The 26,295-nt window shown below is 36.1% G+C and overlaps 2 protein-coding genes across 3 annotated transcripts in view; one reads left to right on the plus strand and one right to left on the minus strand.

The window, feature by feature from the left end:
- upSET (SET domain-containing protein upSET) overlaps positions 1–880 on the minus strand; it is a 92,139-nt gene extending 91,259 nt beyond the window's left edge. The window contains exon 1 of one of the 2 annotated variants that reach the window (XM_089096870.1): positions 855–880. The gene's annotated coding sequence lies outside the window, so the exon portion shown is untranslated. Of the gene's footprint in view, positions 1–801 lie in introns of both variants that reach the window. The other variant, XM_089096869.1, reaches the window with a different exon arrangement.
- Positions 881–6,127: 5,247 nt separating this feature from the next.
- LOC148947107 (protein anon-73B1) lies at positions 6,128–25,956 on the plus strand. Its single transcript, XM_089097264.1, has 2 exons — positions 6,128–6,320; positions 25,720–25,956. Exons 1-2 carry the CDS (start codon positions 6,189–6,191, stop codon positions 25,819–25,821), a joined length of 234 nt encoding a protein of 77 aa, XP_088953390.1. The 5' UTR covers positions 6,128–6,188; the 3' UTR covers positions 25,822–25,956.
- Positions 25,957–26,295: the final 339 nt, after the last annotated feature.

The raw sequence follows: 26,295 nt of genomic DNA on the forward strand, positions 1-26,295 counted from the left end.
TCAATAATATGATTTGGTATATATTGACCAATACTTTAGCCTGTAGACCCATCCCTGAAAGTGTAATTTTCCTAACCTAACCCCTTTCCAAGATAGCCAAAAGTAGCTAAAGTAGAATTTTAGGTAAATATAGGCCTATACCAAATCATATTATTGAGTTAGGAATAAAGTGAATACACCATTCAATGCCTTTTTTTATGCTGATTACAAATATAGGCTAATAGCCTAATCATTTCTATTGGAAATGAATTTCAGCCCCCCCCCCTAGCCTATATATGCCAATTCAAGGTAGGCTATATATTTCTACATTAGCAGGGGTGGGGGGCAAATTTTTTTCTGATGTAAATGGGAGGTAAGTTTAAACTTTGCCCCCCCTAATGTAGAAATATATACCCTGAATTGCCATATATAGGGGGGGCTAAAATTCATTTCTGATAGAAATGATTATTATATTCATAATCAGCATAAAAAAAGGCATCGAATGTTGTGTTCACTTTATTCCTAACTCAATAATATGATTTGGTATATATTTACCCTAGGCTAGCCTAGCCTACATGGCTATTTTCTTAGAAGTGATTGGCCTAACATTGGGATATTACCAAATTTATTTACCAAAATGATCAGCCAAAGGTATTTCACACTAATAATGGTTGTCTAAGGTATCAATTGAGCCAAATTCACATAAAAAAACATATTATAAGTGCACATCAACTTTTTCAATGAAATACAATGAGAAAACAGACATTCTTCACAGTCATACATTTTAATAGAATAAACAGGCCCAAAATTTACAATTCATACCATTAGATAAAAGCCTGAAAATCAATAAATTTTGAACTTAGTTCTTTGTTTACCTTTTGAAGGTATCGGCCATTTTAACTATGGAGGAAGAACGTTGTCATGTACGGAATTTCTTCAATATTTCAAATAGATGACGCTATTTAACAAGACTACTAACGCAATGGCCAAACAATGCAGCTACGAATAAAAATTAGCTTACACAATAAAGGTCAAAATTTCTTCATTAATCTAATAAAATACTACACAAATGTCTTTTCTAATGCTGCTCTTTTACCTTAAAAATACTTCCCAAGCATCATGCGAAAGTAGTATTCCACCAAATCGTTGCTTATGAAGGACGAGAGTTCACTTCCTCGTGTAGTAAATCCTTTGGTGTTGTGGATAGGAGTCATTGTTTTGACTCTGCAAACTCGGCCGCTATTACACACAAAAGTCGGCGGTATATCTCTTCATTATCGCTACATCACCAAGCTACTCAACTACGAGGTCCTAGCTTATCCACTTAGATTTTGCAGAAGCTTCTCATTGCCATTCGAAAGCAGGACTAGCAGCTCTCAGTATGGATACAGAGTTTGTAGTTATATGTACTGCAGCTAGTCAGTGGAAGAAAGTAGGAATTCAAGGATTTTGGAGAAAAAAGCTTAAATTCCTCTAAAATTTTCTTGAAATTGGTAGTAGCGTGCCTCAAGCAGCAATATTGGATCGATTTCTGTTTAATATCTATAATAATGACACTCCATGAGCCGCAAGACAAATATTAGTCTATATTCTGATCATTCAAAACTCATTGAGACTACTAAATTGTCATTGACAAGAGCTTTCATGAAATGATTTAAGACCAGATGTATTTTCTCTTTGCGGTCCCGCCAAACTGTGTTTCAAAGAAAAAAACTATAAACTCGTAAGACCATGTCCATGTGAACGAAGATGATAGCCTTAAATAACTAACTGACTCTATAGTGGCTAAAAGAGGCCTAGGGGTGATCTTGGACCCCAAATCAAAATTCTGTAAACACTCAAAAACAATGGCTGTCAAAGTGCCACAGATCTTTGGTATATCTAGCGCAGAGTACGTAGCAGACCATTTAAAGTTATGATCAACCTATATAGGGGTCTTGTGCGACTATTTCTAGAATTTAGGATGTGTTTTTCCGCTTCCCTGAACACGAGGGATCTGCAAAAAATAAATTCTGTCAATAAAACAGGTGATAAAATTCGCCGATGGATGCAAGAATCTCGGTTATTTATTTCGATTCGCTTATAAACTCCACCTGCCATATTGGCTTATAAGCTTCCGAATGTTGACTTCTCAACTCGAAAGCCCTTCCAGCCTTATGAATCTTTGATGATATTGAAGCAAAGGAAAAGTTCGTTTCGGAAGAGATCAAAAATTCGTATAGGAAAACAGTAAAAAAACAGGGCTGGCAACCATTACTTCTCCAATATTGTAGTGACCCTTTGGAGAAATCTTTCTAATTCCCGGCCATTGAATCTTGCGGGGTGGGGGAGGGTATTTGATGTTTGATTTTTGTGAGATAGATAAATCTCATCTAATTAAGGCTGTTACTATCCCTCTGTTGGTATATTCAAGACTACCTTAGACAAGAGTTGGTCTACAAAACCAGGAAAAAGAGAATGGGGCACTATCAAGTCAAAGGCCCTCCGTCAACAATCGATCTGTGAATCTACAGCATCATTTTCTATTTTGCCAAACACAGTGGTTTAAGATGAAACTTGGATGATTTAAGGGCAAAGGGGTGTCTCTGATGTTCTACTTACATTACATCAATATTTTCTATTAAAGCAAAAACATTAGAATCCCTTTTGTGCATAGCTAAATGACCTGAATTATATGAAGGGACAATTTGTAGCACCAAAGAAATTTATAAGAGATGTCAAACTTGGTGTAACAGCAAAAAAGTATGACACTTTTCAGAAAAGAAATGTGTCTATTAGTGTTTATTTGCCTTAAAATAGCATGATCTTTTCTTTTTGGTTGTACTTATAAAAAAACTAAAATATTTCCAAGATGCAAATAGTTTGAGAGTATATAATATTTCTTTTCTCAAACATTCAATATCTTGAAATAAAATGTGCCGCCAAACATTGACAGCTATCTCTTCCATGACTTTAATTATATAAGAGGGGAATGATACCTCTGCTCTTTTCTTTGGATTTTTTTTTCCAATTTCTTCAATCCTACAGTAGTTTAAAAAAAAACTTTATGTAAAGGTTCGTTAAATACATCCTCAAAATATAATATATACTTGCCAACAAGGAGCATCCTGAGGCTCATTTCATTGGGGGGGGGGGCGATCTTCATAAATTTTACCGACTCGCTACCTGATTTATGGCGAATTTTCCGCAGAAATCAGGAATTATGCTAAATTTCTGCCGATTTTGCAAAATTTCTGCCGAAATTTTTGCCTTTGGTGGAAATTTTACCGAATGCCAAAACAGTTGGGGGGGGGGGGGTCAGTGCTCCCCCCTCAGGGTGCCCCTGCTTGTGGCAGCTCAATTCCTTTACTATCTGACTATATTTAAAAAGACAAGTTTTTTCTACTGAAAGTAAGGAAAACATTGAAACTTAAAGACGAACACAACTTATTTTGTATATGATAGGGGCTTTCCCCGTCCTCAATATCCCTCTCTTCACGCTAAAGTTTTTTAAGAACGTTCAAAATGTTCTAATTCTAATTACACGGCCCTTGTATTTCAGGAATGGTTCTTGAAAAATTATGAAAAAAGGTCGAAGTTTAGCGTACAGAGCGGGGTATTGAAGAGCCCCCCCCTAAAATGTTTGTTTGGCTCGTAAAAATGTGACAAAAATAAATATATACAAATTTTTCATGCGTTTTTGAGTTTGTTTTTTTTAACTCCTCTCCCTGAAAAAAAAAACCTTTTGTAAACCTCCCTCCTAAAAAAAAAATCCTGGATACGGCTTTGCTCATTAGTATACTTTAATTTGAAGAAAGACTTGTTTTATTTAATTTGTTATAATTTCAAGGTCATGGGGGAATACCTTTCTATGGAAAGTATTTGTGGTAAATCCCTTCCCCCCCATGGCAAGTTTCTTCTACAGAAAATTTACCTATGGACAATTTCTCCTGGTGATAATTCCCCTATAGAAAATTTTTCTCGCGGGGAATCTCTAACGTAAAAATTTCCCAGACGATTCAACTCCGCTGAAAATTTCCCCCAGACTCCTACAAAGTATTTCCACATGTAAAATGGGGTCGCCAATGAGAAAGTAAAACAAATAAAACACATTTCGTATACAAACATCTGGTAAATTCCCCCCGTGTAAATTTCCCTTGGAATATTCACCCCCTAGAAACTTCCATTCAAATGGGAAATTCTCCCCGTAGAAAATCTATCCCCAGAAAGCACTATATGCAAACAATAGTCAAATTTCCTAACTTTGGGCCCTTTCCCTGGTGGTTTGTGATGTCATGTCATCTCCAGAAACGTTATTGTACCTTTCAACTATGCTGAACGAAATGGATATCTCAAAATTTTGATCAGTCAACTTTTGAGAGAAAGGGCGTAGAAGGGGTGCTTGTTGCCCTCCAATAAGTTTGGTCACTTAAAAAGAACACTAAAACTTATGATTTCCGTTCGAATGAGTCCTCTTGCAATATTCTAGGACCATTGTTTCGATACGATTACCCCCGGGGGAAAAAAAATAAACACGCTTTCGTGATCTTTCTTCTGGTATAAAAAAGATCGAAATTCCAAATTTTTGCAGATAGGAGCTTCGAACTTCTACATTAGGGTTCAAAGTATGCTCCACTTTCGCTTGTGCAAATCTATGGGAAAGGGCAGGGGTGTTAAAATATTCTGGAGATGGAAGGCAAAAGAATTAGGCATGGTATCGAAATTTTCTACAAAAAAAAAAAAAAATGGAAAACAAAGCTGAAAAAATTCAAGGACCACCGAGATTTAACCTTGTCAGATAAATGTTTGATTGTAAATTTCTTTTAAGCATAAATAACCGCCGTTTTAGATTGGAATTAAAATAAATTTTAGCACAATCAGTATTTTTTAAAAGATGATTATCGGTTATGACTTCGAACATTACAACTTTTGTCAGACAATTTCAGAAGAAAAATGAAAAGTATGCTCCATTTTTGCTTTTGCAAGATTTTGGATAAGAAATTTGAGTTCCATTCCAGTTTTCTGAACAAGCTACTCATGATTTTTTCCGTTTAAAAAAAATAAAACACTGTGCTGAGTCATTTTCTGTATGTAGATTTTTTTTAGAAATTGGCTGAACAGTTCAAAATAAAGGGTTTTTAAGCTTAGCAGCAGTGTGGAAATTAAGAGTAATTGATTTGAATGGAACGTATATTCCGTAGCAATATACTTGAAATAAAATAATAAATGTGAAGATAAATAAAGTTAATAGGATAAATTTAGTTTTTCCCATGTAACATCCAAGAACTTTTTTTTTTTTTTTATAATAACTATTAATTTTTTTTCATCTCTTTTGAGCTCTGCTAGAAAATTTATTTTGTCTGACCTTTCAACATAATTTCAGAAAACCTGTTCAGAAATATTTTGAGGAACACCAATTTCAAGGCCGAAGCCTTACAAAAGCAATAATGGATCAAATTGTGGTTTTTGCCTAGAAATAAGGAAATAATAAATGGAAAACAGCTCTAAATTTCGAAGAAATAAAACACCAAATATATCAAAAACGAAAATGTCGAATACTGCCAAATAAAAACTATTATTGTGCTAGTAATTTGCTTCATGTGCGCATTTCAAGATTTCTGATAGTGTTTTGTTTTTTTTTAATTACGGATGACGATTAATACAATAATTTTCTTCGAAACAAGTTTTTAAGTAAAAACATTCACTTAAATCCAATCCAAATAAATAAATCAAAGAAAAGGGTCTTTCTGTGCCATTGCAAACCAGCGAACCTGTCAAAATTCTTTATCCTAAATAAGTTTTCATCACCTCGTAAAATATATACTAATTCCACCCTTCAAGCAACCCCAAAAATTGCCACCCTCAATCCTTTGAATTCCTTACAAAAAACCCAAGAAAATGAATTAAATCATTCTACCCATTTCCACACATGGTAAAAATGAAGACTGACCACTGAACTCTCAAACATTTATGAAGTGAGCTTCACGGAAACTTACGCTTGATTTCAATCCGATATTTGGTTTGAGTTCTTGCTGAGCTTGAACAACATCTTCTATTTGGGAATTACCGAGTGAATTTCTCGGGATATATAGCAATTAAAACAGCTAGGCGGAAAAATGTGATTTTAGCGCCATGTACATTAAATAGATGGCAGTTTGTTTGCCCAACACAAAAATTAAAAACAACTAAACAAGTTTGCTTGATTCATTTCAAACCAGGCCACTTTAATCATGATAGATACTACTGAGACTACCATGGAAATGATTCTGCGTTATGGTCTGTACTTGGGTGCAGCATTTCAGCTGGCTTGTATTGGGGCAGTTTTTGTGGGAAACAGTGAACCTGTAGTGCAAGGCAGTAGGGTAGGTTGTCTTAATCTGCATCTTTGGTAATTTTCAGCTTGAATGTTTTTGGTTATGATAGTTTTGTGTATAGGTAGTATTTAACGAAGCTAATATGGCAAATTTGCAGTTTACAACATAATTTAGTTAGGATGAAAGGGGATATAGGCTAGGCTATGCCTATTACTTGATGCCTTTTCTAATGCTCTTTCATAGTTTGATAGCCTAATTGCTTCTGGGGCAAATTCCACTTTGAGCTCTTAATGGCAAATTAAACGATAAAACAGTCCATACTAACCAAAAGTTTAAAACATGTTTCTAAAAAACTGGCTAGGCCTAGTCAGAAAGAATTGCTGTTTGTAGCTGATTCAGGAATGGTAATTAGCCTAAGTATAAAACAAAACAAATTTTTTCATCTGAAAGCAAGAAGTATCATAAAACTTAAAGCAAACATAATTTATTAGCCTATGTTTATTATGTGTGTACTAAATTATTAGGCTAGGCCTATGTATGTGTAGAGGTTCCTCTTGAATACCTTGCTCTTTATGCTAAACTTTTTCTCTAGAACTTTTAGAAAGGCTTATTATTCTAACTAAAAAGCCCATCTGTTTCATGAGTTGTTCTTAAAGATTTTGGAAAGTCAAACCTTAGCAAAGAGATTGAGGTATTTGGGAGGGGGGGGGCAACTCCCCTCACATACATAATAATCTGTTTTTTTTTAAGTTTTGATATTGCTCCTTACTTTCAGAGGAAAGCAAAGTTTTATTATTATTTGTTGACATATCATAGTGCATATTATTTGATATCATACACCATAGTGTATGATATTTGAACTAGAAAGCAAAGCTCAAGAAATCTTAATAAACACTAGCACAAGTAAATAGATTCATAGTCCATCTAGTCTTGTTCTTTTTTTGCATAATTTCTAATTGTTTTTAAATTTCTTCCTCTGCAGAAGATCTCTCCATTGAAAGCTGTTTGCATATAAAATAGCCCCCCTCCCTCCACCAAAATTTCCCAACAAAAGTTTCTTGCAGAAAATTCTATTACCTTAAATTGCAGCTTGGAGCAAATTTAAGGATTTTCCATCCTTATAATGCTCCGTGATGACATCTAATGTTTTTTTTTTGTGATTCGCTTGCTAAATTTGGGTTGTAGACTCAGCAGCTTCCCGGTTGTAGAGGAACTCCTGCTGTTGCCAATCTTTGTCAAGTCTTTGCTTGAAGGCAATCATCAAGTCTGCAGACACCATATCTTCAGAGAGCTGATTCCACAAGTTGGTTATTTGTTGGCTAAAGAAATGGCTTCTCTCTTGGATAGAAGAGTGCTTCTTGAAAATTTTCATTGAATGTCCTCTTGTCACAAGGCGTTCTGGGGGAGCAAGGAGACCAGGAAGAGTATTTTTTGAAATGACTTTGTGGGTTAGAATCATGTTGCCTTGCTTCCTCCAGTATGTGAGAGTAGGGAGCTTCAGATGATGCAAACGCTCTTTGTATGGCACTTGTTTGAGGCCATCATCCATCTTAGTTGCTCCTCTCTGTACTTTTTCTAGTATTTCCCTGTCCTTCTTAAAATAGGGGGACGCCAGGGACATTCCAATCTCAAGGCATGGATGAACCAGTGCCTTGTAGAGCTTCATAAATACTTTAGGACTCCAGCTAGAGATAGTTCTTTTAATAAGTCCAAGGGATTGGAAGGCAGAAGAAGATACAGATTTTGCATGGGTACTGAAACTCAGCCAATGATCAACAATGATTCCAAGATCTCTTTCTTCAGTAACTGCAGAGAGGGGGTTACCTTGGAGATGGTAATTTCCATGTAGAAATTTCTTATTAGTCCACTTTCATTTGAAAAAGACTTTAATTTTTGTTTGTTTCTAAAACCATGCTGGAAATCCCATCTTCCATGGAAAAGTTTTTCTGCAAATGCCACCTCCCCTTACAGAAAGATACTCTAGACAATTCCAACCCAGTAGAAATTCCCCCCTGGACAATTCCCCTTAGCATTCCATGTAAAGTTGAGTTGGCAAAAAGAAAGTAAGACAAATAAAACAAATTTTGCATAAGGTATTCTGGCAAATTCTCCCAGTGCTAAATTTCTCCTGGAAAATACTCCCCATGGAAAACCCCCAGCAAAAAGTTTACCCCCCCCCCCAAAAAAAAAAATGTCTGATCACTACTGGTCTGGAGGACTTTAAAGCTCTCAAATGGATTTAGGTAAAGTAATATCTCCCAATAACAAATACCATATACAAACAATGGGAGAATTTCATGACTTATAGACCTTTCCCTGGGGCTGTGAGGGTCATGTTATCCCCAAAGGCATAGCTACTGGACTTTTCAACTATGCTGAACAAAGTCTGATCAGAGAACTTTGAGGAAAAAAAGAGGGGTGGAAGGGGGGCTAGTTACCCTTCAATCTTTTTGGTAACTTAGAAAGGTCACTAAAAATTTGAATTCACCATTCAAATGAGCCCTTACCCAATATTCTAGGACTATCAGTTTGATAGAATCTCCCCTGGATAAAAAGTAAACAAATAAACATGCATCCATGACCTTTCTTCTGTCAAAAAATACAAAATTCCACATTTTTGTAGATGGAGCTTGAAACTTCTACAATAGGGTTCTTGGATAGGCTGGATCTAATGGTGTGATTTTCATTAAGATGTTTTGAATTTTAGGGGTGTCCTCCTTTTTTTTTTAAATCAGGCAAATTTTTTCATGCTTGTAGCTTTTGACAAGTAACACTAAACTTAGTGAATCTTATGTATAGCAGGAATCAGCATAGTAAGCCAATTTTTTTTATATGTCTTTTGATATCAAAATTCTGTTATTTAGAGTTTTGGTTACTATTGAGCTGTATCACTCCTTTCTTTCAAATTGTTGATTATTATTTCCTTAGTGTTAATGACAAAATGTTATTTTAAAAATAAATTTGTAGGAATATTATAAAGAGCATAAAACCCCTTGAAAACAATATTACAGCAGAACTGATATCATTTTTGAGGGGTCTCTTGTCCTTATTAAAAATTTCTGCAAATTTGTTTTCAAAATAACATTTTACTATTCAGACTAATGAAAATAATAACTACAATTCCTGAATCAGCTACTAATGGCAATTTTTTCTCAGAAGCCAGTTTTTTTTAGAAGCATGTCTTTAAACTGTTGGTTACTGTGAACTGTTTTGAGTCCTTTAAGGGTTCAAAATGTAATTTCACCCTACATTAATCATTTTAATCCATTTGAGAGCTTTAAAGTCCTCTGGACCTGTAGTGCTCTTGAGTCAATGACTCCCAGTCAAACCTCCACTGCTTCTTCTCCCACTCCTTGTCAGGTTGATGTTTGAAAGACTGGATGGAAGGAGCACTGACAGTAGAGTCTTTCAATTCATTTCACTGGTTAATCCCTCTTCTTGAAAAATACATTTGACAGATTCTTGATCTGGAGCTTAATTATGGTAGCTTCTTTGAATGTCCTCTTCTGAGATGATGGCTGGTACTATGGTTGCCCTTGAAGAAGTAGGAGTCTTCCTTTTGGAGTTTATAAGTCAGCATCATATCACTACGCATGCATCTGTAGACAAGGGTGGGTAGCTTGAGACATTCCTTATATGAAGCCAACTTTAGGCTTTTCATGCACTTTGTTGCTTGCCTCTGGACATTTTTGATGAGCCTAACATCTTGCCGATAAGAAAGACCAGCCATGCACATGCCAACACCAAGATCGAGTTTCACCATAGCCCTAAAAAGTTTTATGAATATTGTTGCCTCTCTGCTACTGACGGTCCTTTTTGATATGCCAAGGATGGAGTTTGCTTGGGAGACAACATGCTGGATGTGGGTGTAGAATCTCAAACCCTCATCAATGATCACACCAAGGTCCCTTTCTTCTTCTCTTTTACCTTAATTTGCACTTTGGAGCAAAATAAGGTCCATGGATTTAAAATTAAATAGGTAGCCATTGGGTTATTAGGTCCAACGTGCAAGATACAACATTTACTTGTATTGAATTGGAGAAGCTAGTCTTGAATCCAATTCTGTAGCCTGTCTAGATTATATTGGATTTTATTTGGGTTAGCAATGCCAAAAAGTTTGGCATCATCATCAAACAAATGCATATTGTTATCCACATGATTGGAAGTATTGTTATATACATCAGGAAAAGGGTTGGGCCTAATACAGTTCCCTGTAGTACCCCACTCATTACTATGGCCTTGTCAGAGCAGATTGGCTGGCCACCTGTCTCATATAAATTTCTCCTAGAAGCAATTATTGAATAATGAAAAAGCATAAAAAAAGGCATTAAGTGATACATTCACTTTAATCCAAGCTAAATTATGTTGTAAACTGCAAATTTATTGGTAATATCTTACTAGCACCTAAAAACTTAGTTTTGACTTCAAAAAACCAAAAACTTGACCCAAAAAAAGCTTTGTAAAAGGCCTAGCTTGATTTAGTCTTATAAGCCTATAACTGAGTATTATAAGAATCAGAATCATTTTAATGAAAACAGCTGTCATAAACACATTAAAAAAATGCACTAAAAGGCGCTGTTTTTTACATGAAAACTTTTTTACATGAAAACACTTCTCTACATTTTATTAAAAGCACTTGTAAAAAAAGGAACAAAGGAGTTACTAAGTCTGTTTCTGCGGCACGAGACGGGCATAAGTTTGCTTTTGCTTCTGGTATTTCCGCGGACAGGCATTTTAGGTGGTAATATTGTCCTATGTACAGGACTAGACAATAAAAACTGGCCAAAACGAATCATCAGCTGAAAACGGCGATCGTGAAGGCTTGGTATTTCAAGTGACTTCAGAGCGGAGCTGTAATCTACATATTTGTCGCAAAGAATGATCTTTACAGCTCGTTTCTGGATCCTCTCCAAATCATCACTTAAGTAATCTATGTGATGAACTTGTGGGCCCCAGATGGGACACGCATATTCAAGGATGGGTCGAATAAAACTGAGGTATGCTGTTTTCAGCTGATACACTGGAAAACCTAGGCGGCGCATCGCCACCAGTGTCTGCATAGCATAATGTCCCTTCTGAACCATCTCTTGTACATGAATAGAGAACGAACAGTCCACACTAAAGGTGACGCCCAAGATAGTCACACACGAAGCAGAAGGGAACAAAGTCGCGGGGTAGGTAAAATCGCGTTTAAGTGGGTTGAACCTCAAAACCTTTGATTTATTCTCATTAATTTGAAGACTGTTTGCAGTACACTGTGATTTAAACTGATCGAAAAAATTTGGGTTGAACTGGGCTACAGCTTGCGAATCCTTTACGTGGTATTTAAGAAGCACAGACAAATCATTGACGAATTTAAAACGATCGTCAAAGTCAGAAAGCACATAGTTGATAACAGCCAGGAAAAGAAGAGCTGCTAATTTGGTACCTTGTGGGGCGCCACATGTAATTTCCACCCATTCCAATTCAATATCACTGGGAAAAAGGGCGTACACTTTTTGATACCTGTGATGTAAGAAATCAACTACTAATTGGAGGATGTGCTTACAGACACCCATTGACTTGAGATTCTTGGCGGCAAGAGGGTGCTTAATCAAATCAAATGCCTTTCGGTAGTCTACCAGAAGTAAATCTACAAACGAGCTTCCAAACTCCAACCATTCAACTACTAGGTGATAAAGCCGTACCAAATAAACAGACGTGCTGCATCCCTTCAAGCAACAATACTGGAAGGGGTCAAGTGACGGTGAAATGTCCATGAGAAGTTCACGATATATGAAAGATTCTGCAACTTTAGCAAAGTTCGGTGTGATCGAAATAGGTCTTAACTGATCACATGTCTTAGGTCCTTTAACTTAGGGTATTACGCGAACATAGGCTCGCTTCCAAGCATTGGGAAAGGTTTGTTCACTGAAGCACTGATTGATGATCGATGCCAATGGTTTGGCTAAAATAAAGGCATATTCGCGAATAAGTTTGACTGGCAACTCACCAGGGTAGGAAGAGCAATTCGGTTTTAGTTTTTTAAGTTCTTTAAAAACAGCAAATTCGGTAAACTGTTTTATTTCGTCAGTTTCACAATCAACTAAGAGATCAACCAGTTCGGCCTCTGTAATTGAGGGGTAGGTGGTACAAATGCCAGCAAAGAACTCGTTTACGTCTGAAGCACTCATTTGAGATCCGTCAGGCTTGGGTATTTTTAGCTCACTGTTAACTGACTTGCCAGTCATCTGTTTCACTGTGGAATGCCACTTCCGACTGCTACTTTAGAGAAGGGGTTACTACTTTTTCCCGAACATAATTTCTTCGCTTGAAGCGATTAACGGCCACGATTCGATTTCTAAGTTTCGCCGCCGCGGCTATTTGTCCGGAACTGTGCAGCTTGCACCTCATCTTGATCATTTTTTAGAGGTTGCTTGTAATCCATGGCTTATTGGACTCACTTACCACTACAACTTTAGTGGGAAAAAACTTGTGAAACATCTCTAACAGAAGAGAGTTCAACTGTTAAACTTTGCTATTCAGGTTTACTATAGAACACAGGTCGTCGAAGCAGTAAGTCCCGATCCACCGACCAAAATCGCAGATTGATTGAGAGTTAAGCGGACAAATAGTCACTTTGGTTCTCTTTGGCTTCAGTTGGTTATTTTTGGCTTGCCAGAGAATTACATAATGATCTGAACTCTGGAGAGGACCTAACAACCGAGGGGAGTAATAATTGTCACTCATGTTTGTAAAAATTAGGTCTAGAGTACTGCCACTCTGGTGCGTAGCAATGGTAACTACCTGCTTTAGTTCAAGGACACTAGATACCCATTGTCTGTTCGTCTGGTTAAAATCGCCAGCTATTATGAAGCCAGGATAGGCATGGGCACAACGAAGTTTATTGATGTAGGTCTGTAAGTAGCTGATAAGCTCTTTCCTATTTTTTGCACTCTCTGGGTAATACACAGATGCAATTATCAAACGTGAGAACTTTTTTGATAGTTTGGATGGCTTGCACTCTACCCAGACAACTTCGTGACACGAATCGGTTGGTATATTTAACAGCTTAGATGAAATGTCATTACGAATATAGATACCAATGCCACCACCTTTTCTACTCAAGCCTCTATCACGGCGAGTGTTTTTTCACTCGACAGTTTTTTTTATAATCATATTATTAAACATTTGGTTACTATTAACCATTTTACCTTTTGGGGCTCCATTAAGGGGTCAAAATGGAATTTCCCCCAGAAAAAGCTATTGAACTATGAAAAAGCATAAGAAAAGGTATGAAATGACATATTAACTTTCATCTTAGCTAAATTAAGTGGGAAACTACAAGTTTACCCAATTAAGAGACACATTTTTAGATTGCTAATTTTCATGGTTTGGTTAACATTTTTGACAATTCATCCCCAGCCCTCCTCTAGTCGTCTAATATAGCCTTAGACTATGCAGTAAAAACTAGCATAATAGTTGGCGAAAACTAATTAAAAAACAGAAAAATCGGGAAAAAAACAAAGAAATATGATTCATCAGCACTTGATGCATTCAGTAAGATTGTAAAGTAATATATTATAAAGTAATGTATTACTTTATAATCATAAAGTAATTCACTTGTTTTACTTGTATTATACAGTAAGAATTCCATCATTAACTTAAATTACCTCAAATAGCACTTGCCTACAATAAGGATGAATCCTGTAGATGTTGGTCAATGATGATGGCAATTCAGCTCATTAGGTGCATCCCAAACTGTGTGCTGTTGCTCAATGCACCAATGTATGTCAAAAGCTAACTTAAATGCTTCAGTGCTAGGGGATATGACTGTATTCTGGCCAAGGGAGTTCCATAGGCCAGGCACACAGCTGGAGAAAAAATTGTTTTGTAGCCTAATATTAGCACATTTTTTGAAAAACTTCAGGGGGTGCCCTCTTGTTCTTGAAACATTGTCTGTCTGGAATATGTTTGGGATGATATCATGGTGGGAGATCAATCTATATGCCAATAAAACATCCCCACACCTATGTTGGTATGTGAGAGATCTTATTTCAGACCTTTGGAGTTATGTAAAACATTGCAAGTTTTGGAAAACCACTATGCTTTAAGTTGCTTGCTGCTGCACAAATTCCAGAATTGATTGATCTAGCTTGTTAACTGGAATAGCAATGGACATCTGAAAGTCTAATTTAGGTTAGATCAGGCCCTTTAGGAGCTTAGTAAACACTGCTGGGCATCTACTGCAGAATTTTTTTTTATATTACCAAAAGTTTGGTTGGCTTTGGCTACAACAAACTGTGCCTGTAGATTGAACTTCACCTTTTCATCAGCAATACTCCCAGATCTTTTTGCAGTGACCATGTTTTTGGTTGCTCGCTTTATATAGTCTAGGGCTATATGAGACCATTGTCATCATATAAGACCATGCGTTTTTTTTTACCATTGTCATAAATACAAATCAAACCATGAAAATAAGCAAAAAATTAGCAATATAAAAATGTCTCCTTTTGTTCTAGCATGTCTCCTTCCACAGAGGTCCAATTCTTAACCTCTACTGACAAATTTTTAAAGTTCTGGTTGAGGGGCTTCTTGGTATCTTATAAAGTAGCTTACCTAGGCCTGCTTTAAGTTATTACCTCAAATTGCAATTGAAAACTATATGGTGAAACCGTACCTATAAAGCATACAAGGTATCTGTAGACATTACACTAGGCAATGACCTTGACACAATGAATAAATAAACTAAACACACGATTGGTTTGAAACATGTGTACAATAATGATTGTCATAAGCTAGACAAGGGGTTCACAACTGATCTTTGGCCTTGCCCCACCTTGGCATTTCTAAAATCCTGATGTCCCCTTGTAATTTTTAAATTTTATTGTTCAAAACCTATTCCACAAAAGAAAGCTTAAAAGGCCATTAACCTGGTACATTTTTTGGGTCATCCTTTAGGCATATTTTATACAATGAAAATATATTTGTGTTGCCCAATAAATGAGGTTTGAATTGTTATAACTAAGTATTCTTTGAATATACTACTCTTGAACAACTTATCTATAAACTAGTGATATGTTTTTAACTACTTTTCAATAACTTAACTAGTGTTGATAACTTCTTTGTGTGGTTATAAAAATGAAATACCTTTGGGACCTCTTTAAGGGTTCAAGATGTAATTTGCAACAGAAGCAATTATTGAATTATCAAATAGCATAAAAAAGGCATCAAATGATGTATTCACTTTCGTCCTAGCTAAATTATTGTGCCTCCTGCAAATTTACCCAAATGGGTTTAAATCATGCCTATGAACCACCAAAATATTGCCATGCCCCACCAGTGGGGCATGTGCCCGATGTTGAGAATCATGGAGCTAGACATTTGTTGGCCTTCAAAATTTATTCCATTATTAACAGCTATCATCAAATGTGTCTGCCAGGTCTGCAGGAGGCATACTCTAATGGTCTTAAGTTGAAGCTAGGCTACAACAAAACAACAACTTTGGATTGAGTATTACTAGGTGGTAGAGTGTGACAAGTTGCAGCACATCACAACTAGTATAGCTTTGCCCAATACCACCAACTATACTTTCAATGAAGTTTGGGAACTTTCCAGTCAAGTTTCCACTTGAAAGTTTGATGTGAATTAAACTTTCAGGAATGAATCAAGGGCCTAAAATATACCTAATGTGTTGTTGGACTACTGTCTGCCCTTTCATTATTTTCTAGGACTTGAAAGATTGCATAGATGATAGGTCTATATCTGTTTGAGTTTTGATAAAAAATGTATTTCAGGAGAATTTTAAGCTTTATCAAGGCTTGGTATCACTTTTTGGGTGACCACTTCTAAAGGAAATTAAATAAAAAAAACAAGTTTTTTAAACTGAAAGTAAGGAGCGACATTAAAACTTAAAATGAACAGAAATTACTCCGTATATGAAAGGGGCTGTCCCCTCCCCAACGCCTCGCTCTTTACGCTAACGATTTTTGTTGTCTTAAAGAATAATTGTGAGAAAGAGTCAAACTTAAACGCAAAGAGCCAGGCATTTATGAGGGAAAATCTCCTTTAATATAAGGAATAATTTCTGTTCATTATAAGTTTTAAAGTCACTCCTTACTTTCAGTTTAAAAAACTTGTTTTTTTTAATTTAATTTCTGATCGTTTTTTAGTTAATGCAGCTTTTATTTTGGCTAACCGTCATTGAATAAGTAAAAAAAATTGGCATAAAAAATTTACTTTTCTTTTGCTAAATGGATGTCTTTACAAATTAACTTACGTAACTAACTTCTATATTCGTATATTTTTCTTCTGGCAAAGAATACAAAGTTGCAGATATTTGTAGATATGAGTTTGAAACCTATGTAATAGGGTTTTCTGATACGCTGAATCTGACGGTGTGATTTTCATTAAAATTCTTTGACTTGTGGGAGATGTTTACCCACTCCTTAAAAAATCAGGAAAATTTTTTCAGGCTCGTAGCCTTTGATGAATAATACTAAACTTAATAAAATTTATAGATTTAGAATCAGCATTATAAACACATTCTTTTGATACATTTATTGAAATCAAAATTCCGTTTTTACAAGTTTCAATTACTATTGAGCCGTATCGCTTGTTTTTTTATTGTTTTTTTTATTACGTATATGTTATTACGTATATGAGGGGGTTCTCCCCTTAGTCAATACCACTCTCATTACGTTAAAATTTAAAAAAATTTTGTTTCACAAACCCCTGAATCACAAAGGCTGTTTAATTAGAATAGATAGCTCTTTTGAAAGCACTAAAAAATACTGTAGAGTAAAGAGTATTGTATTGACTTGGGGGAGAACCCCTCATAAACGTAATAATTTCTTTTCGTTTTCAGTTCTAATGTTGCTTCTTACTTTCAGTTGAAAAAACTTGTTTTTTTTAATTTAATTTCTGATCGTTTTTTAAATAATGCTTGGAAATCCGGCGCCTCCTTCATAGAAATGTCCCTTACCCCAAAGAAACATCGTCCACGGAAAGATTCTCCAGAGTAACCCCCTCCTCTAGCCCCCCACCTCCAGAAAAAAATCCTTCCTGAAAATGTCTGTATACTTCCCAATAACAAATAAATAATGCTGGCAAGTCCGGCGCCCCCTTCATGGCAATTTCCCTTCCCCCATGAAAACTTCTTTCATGGACAGATCCTCCAACATAACCCCCGACCCACCCTTCCCTCCTACTACCAGAAAAAAAACCCTCCTGAAAACTTCTGTATACTTCCCAATAACCAATAGTATATGTTAACATTGGGTAAAGTTCATAACTTTTAGCCCTCCCCCTGGGGACTTCGGGGGATTAAGTCATCCTAAAGGTCATATTTATCATATTTTCGACCATGCTGAACAAAATCGCTATCCCAAAATTTTGATCCGGTGATTTTGGGGAAAAAATGAGCGTGGGTGGGGGCCTAGTGGCCCTCCTTTTTTTGGTCACTTAAAAATGACACTAGAACTTTTAATTTCCCTTCCAATGATTCCTCTTACGATATTCTAGGACGTCTGGATCGATAAGATCACCCCTGAAAAAAAAAAAACAAAAAAAAAAAAAAAAAACAAATAAACACTCATCCGTGATCTTTCTTCTGGCAAAAAATGCAAAATTCCACATAGGAGCTTGAAACCTCTACAGTAGGGTTCTCTGATGCGCTGAATATGATGGTGTGATTTTCATTAAGGTTCTATAGCTTTTAGGGGGTTTTTCCCCCTTTTTTTTGAAAATCAGCCAAATTTTCTAAGGTGCGTAACTTTTGATGGGTAGCACTAAACTTGATGAAAGTTATATATTTGAAATCAGTATTGAAATCTGATTCTTTTGATGAATTTATTGGTATCAAAAACCCGTTTTCTAGAGTTTCGGTTACCATTGAGCCGGATCGCTCCTTACTTACAGTTTGTTACCACGAACTGTTTGATATAATAGATACTAAGTGGTATCCTACTGTGGAAAAAGGGGCTTTTGATTTACCATAACTTCCCTTGCCAAAATTCTTTAAAATATTCTCTGTGCTCTCAAACTGATCACCCATGTTATGGTATAAATGTCCTGTAGCACAGAACCTTTTGCATCCTGCTAAGTGAATACATGACTCAGAATAACAACACAGAATTTAAATGGAGGTGTAAATCTGAAGCTTCCATTTATACAGACACTATGTGAAGCAAATTATGTGGCATGTTTGCAAGAGCACCTGCTAATTATGGATGGTCTTAACATGCTGAACATTGACATGTACTGTTACATACTGCCATGCTACCAAACACTCTGGTGTGGGTCAACCTAGCAGTGGCACTGCCATTCTTGTATAAAACATGCTATTGCCTGAACCCTTCTAGAATTTGGAGTATTTCGTGGTAGTCTAAATACAAAACTACATTGTCACCGCAGTTTAGCTTCCCACTGATTATTACAGTTCTAGGTCTGATGTGCTCATTGATAAAATGTGCCTGGCTCTTAGCACTCTTGCTGCTTATTGTGAAGGAAGTAATCTGGCAGTAATATTGGCCAGTGACTTAAACTGCAGTATGTTTGATGATTCCAGCTGAAGAGCAAATATTCTGTGTAGCATGTGTCTACAGCTTGTTCCAGTAGAAAATGAACTTACCTTCATGTACAACCATAACTCTGGCAGCACGCCTTCTCTTGATTTCATGTTGTGCTGATCTAAATGCTGCCAAACTAAAAAAACATTTGTTATTACTACATTCCAAACTTCAGATCACCTGCAAATTAGGAACACTTTTCACATCATATTAGCTCCAACTGATCCCCTTCCATCAAGCAATACTAGCAAGTGGCATGAAATCTGTGACTGGGGTAAAATTGACCTACCTACTTTTCAAAGCGTCAGAAATGCTATCCTTGGAAAAATCAAAGCACTATTCCAGCTCTTGCCTCAGAAGTCTGGAATTAAAATGCTTAAATTAAAATCAAGTAGTTACGGGCATGCATTAAGCCATGGCTAATTGTAGAAAAGACAGATAGTCCAATTGAGTGATAGGCAAATTTGGGATAAGCCCCTTTTAGGATTGTATAAAAATTATGTCATTTCATTTCTGAAAGTCAGATTTTACTCAACATGTAAAATGATGAAATTTTGCATGCCCAACGCGTAGCTGAAACGGCTAACATACTAGCCTGTAGAGTCCAGGCTGGTACAGAACAGCCTGGCTGGACCAGAAATCTGGAGCTCACCAAGTTATTTGCAAAGCCAAAAGTTTGATTAACATTTGGAAAGAGTGTGGTATGCCATATACTGGTGCAGTGAACAATGTCTGCCTTTTTTTTAATCCTATATTCATGGCGCCAGGTACTTAAAGGTATCTGATATGCGACTATTCAATTACCTCGTTTCATAGACAGCGCAATCGCACTGCCTAAGTAAAGAACGATGTTGGCACAGTGTATTATTTATTGTTTGTTGTTTTCCATACCAGGGCACTTCGTATCGAAGGAGTTGTCATAGAAATTTCGAAAAGGGCTCATTCGATTGGAAATTGGAGTGGCTAGTGCCGTTTTTAATAATCGAAAGTGATTGGAAGGTAACTAACAACCCTTCCACGCCCACCATTTCCCTAAAAACATCCAATCAAAATTTTGAGATAGCCATTTTGTTCAGTACAGTTGATTTCCAGATATAAATTATGTTTTTGAGGAGGACACTCCCCCCACAACCATCAGGGCAAGGTGTTTAAGTTATGCCCTGGGGGCATATAAGAACGATGTTGGCACAATGTATCATTTATTATTTTTATCCTTTAGACCAGGGCACTTCCTATCAAAGAAATTGTCGTAGAAACCTCGAAAAGGGCTCATTCAATTGGAAATTGGAGTGGCTTGTGCCTTTTTAATAGTCAAAGTGATTGGAAGGCAACTAACACCCATTCCACGCCCACCATCTAATGAAAATTTTGAGATAGCCATTTTGTTCAAAGTAGTTGAAAGGTCCGGAAATTATATCTAAGAGGATGATACTCCCCCACAGCCCTCAGGTTAAGAGTTGTCGTAGAAACGTCAAAAAAGGCTCTTTGATATGGAAATTCAAAGGGCTAGTGCCCTTTTTAATATGCGCATTGTCAGTTTAATATACATATACTGATATTTAGTAATCAAAATATTAATATTACTTGATTTATTAAAGTTATAAAAGTAAAAATAATTAGATTTTTTCATTAAAGTGCAAATTATGTTCTGGCCTTGGGAAGGCATAGAGGTTTTGAGCCCAACTCATGTTAATTTCTGCTCGTTTTATGTTTGACTCGGTTATTTACTGTAATTTCTGATCGTTTTGGGTTACATTTATTTATCAATGCTGATTTGTGGTAGTTTCACGCTTGGTAGATTATTTGATTTTATTTTTGCTCATTTTTGGTTTAATGGAGTTCTGTACTTTTCTTTGAAAAACTAATTTTGTGGAAAAAGTTTTTTTTAATTAATTTTACAAAGATGTGCATCACAGGAGATCTGAAACAACAAGCACATTCTATAGCTGCAATGTCCTAAAAGGCACGTAGTGACCCAAACTCTGTGTGGAAAATGTTAAAGAAGTGAAATCCAAGTCTTGTAGCAATCTTTCCTTAAAAGTGACCAGTACTGTAATTACTTCAGCACCGAAGTTTTGGAACCTGATGTGGTCTTGAAAAGTAATAAGTAAAGAACAATGTTGGCACAATGTATTGATGTTTTTTTTTGTTTTTTTTTTCTTTTAGACCAGGGCACTTCATATCGAAGGAGTTGTCATGAAACTTTGAACATGGTTCACTCAATTGGAAATCAGAAGGGTTTGTGCCCTTTTTAATAGAGGAAAGTGATTGGAAGGCAACTAACACCCCTCTCACACCCACCATTTCCCCAGACATCCAATCAAAATTTTGAGATAGCCATTAGGTTCAATGTAGTTGAAAGTTCTAGAAATTAGGTCTTTGAGGATGACAACCCCCCACAGCACTCAGGGCAAGGGTTGTAAGTTATGCCTTGGGGGCATATAAGGTTTTTTATAGAAAGCGTTGTCGTAGAAACTTCAAAAAGGGTTCATTCAATTGGAAATAGAAAGGGCTAGTGCCTTTTCAAAAAAAGAGCATAGTTGAAATGTCTAGAAATTAAACCCCCACAGACCTCAGGGTAAGGATTGTAAGTTATCCCCTGGGGGCATATAAGGTTTTTATGGAAAGTGTTGTTGTAGAAACTTCAAAAAGGGTTCATTCGATTGGAAATTGAAAGGGCCCGTGCCCTTTTTAATAGTCGAAAGTGATTGAAGGGCAACTAACCCCCCTCTCACGCCACCATTTCCTCAAACAAATCCAATCAAAATTTTGAGATAGCCATTTTGTTCAACGTATTTGAAAGTTCTGGAAATTAGATCATTGAGTATGACAACCCCCTCACAGTCCTCAGGGCAAGGGTGTGATGGTTTATAGTTTTTATTTTCTTTTTGTTATTTTCGCGTCAAGATATTTATTTTCTCCGATTATAGTTCGTAAGTGTGTGCCTTGGAAAAGGCTAGTTACCTGTTTTGGCGGAGAGCCAAGATACGAGCTAGTTTGGTTTTGTATGAATGTTTTTGCATGAAATTCGCAGACCTTTCCTGAACTTTGAAGAATAAACACCTCTGTTTGAAAATCTTTGCATTTTGTGAATTTAGATAGCGATAAGGGTGATTGAGACCAATTTTAGGAATTGGGTTCTAATAATTAGTTGCTGTGGTAAAAGTTGCCTCGGGGGTTTGCCCCCCCCCCCCGCTGCACACACATACACGTCGTATTGTCCCGAAATGCATCTAATAGAAATTTTGAGATAGCCAATCTATTCAAAATAGTCTAAATATCATTTAACAAGGCCTTTGGGGTTGAAAAAAACCCCAAAGATTAGGGGCAAGAGTTGTAACTTGTGACCAGGGGTATTTAAAATTTTCATGGAAAGGATGACTGTTTAAACCTAGAAGAGGCTCATTTGGTTGGATACTGTGAGCTTTAGTTCTTTTTTAGACGTCAAAAGTAATGAAGAGTATTTAGCCCCCCCCCCTCTTTTACAATCCTTCCTTTCACCAAACGCATCTGAGTGAAGTTATGAGATAGCGATTTGTTTTTCAAAATAGTCCAAAGAACATAAAATAATGTTTCTAGGGATAACAAAGCCCCCCAGTACCCTGGGGATAGGGTTGTAAGTTATTTTATGAGGGCATATAAGGTTTTTATTGAATGGGCAGTCGTTTAAACATCAAATGGGACTCATTTGATTTGAAATTGGAAGTTATAGTGCCCTTTTTAAGCGTGAAAGTGACTTGAGAGCAAACAGTCCACCCCCTCCACGCTTAGGATTTGCGTTAACACCTCCAATAAAACTTTGGAGATAACAATTTTATTCATCGTTGTTGAAGGTTTCGGAAATTATCTGTGAGAAAGACAACCCCCCCTACAGCTCTCAGGAAAAGGGTTGTAAGTTATGTACTTGGGGCATATAAGTTTCTTATACAAAGGGTGGTCGTATAGGCTTTGGAGGGGACTCATTGGATTGGTAATCATAAAATCTAGCGCCTTTTTTAGGAGTCAAAGTGATCAGAGCGCAGCCCCCCCCCCACACACACACAAACACGTCATGTTTTCCTGAGGTGTATCCAATCGATATTTTAAGACAGTCCTTTTATTCAAAATAGTCCAAATATCATATAAAAAGGCTTACAACCACCTTGTTGATACAAACCACCAGAGCCTGAAGACGAGGTTTGTAAGTTATGCCCCAGGGGCATTTAAGGTTCTTATGGAAGGGATGGTTGTATAAGCTTTAGAGGTGGCTCATTTGGTTGAAATTGGAAGTTCTAGTTCCCTTTTAAGAGTCAATAGTCATGGAGGTCAAATAGCATACCCCACCCAATACCCCTCTTTTCACCAAATGCATCTAATTGAAATTGTGCAATGGCAATTTTGTTTAAAATTGTCTATATAATTTACAACAATGCTTCAGAGGACCGAACAACCCCCCAGAGCTCTGGGGTAAAGGCTTTAAGTTATGTCTTGGAGGCATATAAGGTTTTTATGTAATAAAAGGTCGCACTAAATTCAGATCGGTGTTGTTGCATTTAAAATTTGAAGTTATCGTTCCCTTTTAAGAGTCAAAGTGATTTGAGAGACCCCCCCCCCCACCCACGCCCATTATTTCCCATAAAAAATATCTAAACACAGTTTCGAGTCATCAATTTTTTCAGCATTGTCGAAAACTCAGTAATTATGCGTAGCAGTAGTAGCATTAGTAGCAGTATGCAAATAGCATCTTTTTTTCAACATCCCCTTCAACACACGATGAAATTTTTAACTTAATACCATCAACCGGTCCAGAAGCATTGTTGATACGTCCTCTTGACAACCTATATGGGCATAGTGTGTTTCTTTATTTCAATTGTGTTTCGAGTTATTTCAACACAGTTACAATATTGCCCAAAATTTTCACCTTAATACCCTCAGGTTTATTAGTTGTAGTATTAGCACCAGTAAATATAGCAGTAGCAGTAGGAGTACAGTTAATAGTAGTAGTCTTAGCTTCGGTAGCAGTATTAGTAGTAGCAGTAATAGTAGCAATAGTTGTAGGAGTAGAAGCATTAGTATTATGATACAAATATTGTCTTTCGGTTTGTTTTACATCCCCCACAACAAGTGTTGTAAGTATTAATTTCACACACGAAACTGTTCCTAAGACATTGCTGATATGCCCTTTTGACAACCTGCATACGGATGGCAGGTTGTCATCCGCACAAGTTTAAATTTTCGGGGCTACTTCTATTACTACTTCTGGTCTTATAATTTTACTAAATCAAAAGAGTGTAATTGTATCCAGGCTGTGAAAGAGCATAGATATAATTTTTGGGTAATGGTATTAACTTTTATTTATCAGGTCAAATAGAGGATGAATATGACTAACTTATTTACTACTATTTGTGTCATGATTCTTAAAAGAGTTTATGCTGTTAAAAATTGCTGAAAAAATTTCTCCAGATTATAAATAGTAGGCCAGACTATAAATTCCTAAAGGCAAAACGGAAAGAGGCAAACTTTATTTTCTTTTTCCCTGAAAAAGACTATGTCAATATAAAAAGAACAGAAATTAATTAAAAAAACTTTTTCCACAAAATAAGTTTTTCAAAAAAAAGTAAAGGAAACTAGATCAAACCAAAAATGAACACACATAGAATCAAATAATCTACCAAGCATACAACTACCACAAATCAGTATCAATAAATAAATGAAACCCAAAAACAAACAGAAATAAAAATAAATAACAGAGTCAAACTCGAAACGAGCAGAAATTAATCGTGCAGGGTTCAAAAACCCTATGCTTTTTAAAAGCAAGAATATAATTTGTACTTTACTGAAAAAATTCTTTTAAATGTTTTCACTTTTATAACCTTAAGAAATAAAAAAATAATTAAGCTTTTAAGGAATAAATATCAGCATATCTCTGTTAAACTGACAATGCACATTCATCTGAATTTTTTTCAGTAAAGTACAAATTATATTCTTGCTTTTAGAAAGCATAGGGGTTTTGAACCCTACTCATAAACCCCCCTCTCACGCCACCATTTCCCCAAACACATCCAATCAAAGTTTTGAGATGCTGAGGGCTGTGGGGTGTTTAATTTCCAGACCTTTCATCTATGTTGAACAAAACGGCTATCTCAAAATTTTGATTGGATGTTTGGGGGAATGCTGGGTGTGAGGGTACAAACCCTTCTGATTTCCAATCGAATGAGCCCTTTTCGAAGTTTCTATGACAACTCCTTCGATATGAAGTGCCCTGGTCTAAAAGAAGGAAAAAAAATACATTGTGCCAACATTGCATCTCTTTGAATTTTCATAATCTCTACTTTTCTTTATTCTATTTATTTGTTTTAATTTACCTTTGGCTTCTCGATTTTAGATATTGAGAGAATTGTCGGGGGGGTTGAGGGGAATACGCTGGTTTCCGGCCTTAACATAGTAAAAATAATGATTAGATCAAACGATTGATGTACTACAATATGATACTATACTGATTATTAGTATTATTAACATATTATGATTTTTGAACACAGGTCTAATCTTTGGATATCAGAGCTCTGTTCCTATAGGAGAAGGGAAACAAAATTTGGAACAATGCATTTTGAGGCCACAATTTTTCAATAATTTCCAAGGCGAGCTGTCATGTATGACTCTTATGTTTATTCCAATTGCAATGGGATCTTTTTCATTTTGATTTTGCAATCATCCTGAAGGGATGTCCATTCTCTGAGAACATAAACTTTTTCTTTCTTTTGTCTTTTTTCAATTGTATTTTCTTTTATGTTCTTTTCCATTCTATTTTCTTTTATTCTTTTCCATTACATATTAAAATTGAAAATCACCCTCCGGGAGTATGTTCTACTGCATTATCATTTACTGACCGCAAGGATCTATCGCTAATTAATCTTTTTCAGGATGAAAGCGATGATGATAGTTCAGAACATGGGAGTCCAATATCAAGTCATCCATCTACAACAAGACATAAAAGAAAAGGCGAGAAAAAGAAAAGAAGATAAAAAGAAGAAAACAAAAGACTTTTGTATGAACAAAATAATGGTGAAGGAACTTGATCTCTTTGTCTTAATTCCATTTTTTAGTGCAATATTTGGCTAATTTGTTAAATACTCAATAAAATTTTAAGTAGCTGTAAATATTTTCTGTTTTTATTCTATAATAAATTAGTTAAAGCATTTAAATCTTGAAATATACTTTGCAGAATCTGATAAGCAGAAAAGGGTTTACATTAAGATGAAAAGGTTGATCACGTTTTCTAAAAGCTAAGCAAAGATTTGGCTGTGAACGCCATATTATATTATCTTACCTAAGTGTAAAAGAAGCATCCTAAATAACTTTACACGTTTGATTAAAAACAGGAGGGGAAAATCCTTCTCCCTCCACCATGAGACCAATCTGAAGGCTTCTGAAAAATTTGGGAAATAGTGACCTTTTGATTTTTATATGGGAGAGTGGAATATTTTTGGTTCATCCCT

This window comes from Artemia sp. Qi Xiang Cuo, chromosome 11 (genome assembly GCF_049724085.1).
Source record: "Artemia sp. Qi Xiang Cuo chromosome 11, ASM4972408v1, whole genome shotgun sequence".
Classification (NCBI taxonomy): domain Eukaryota; kingdom Metazoa; phylum Arthropoda; class Branchiopoda; order Anostraca; family Artemiidae; genus Artemia; species Artemia sp. Qi Xiang Cuo.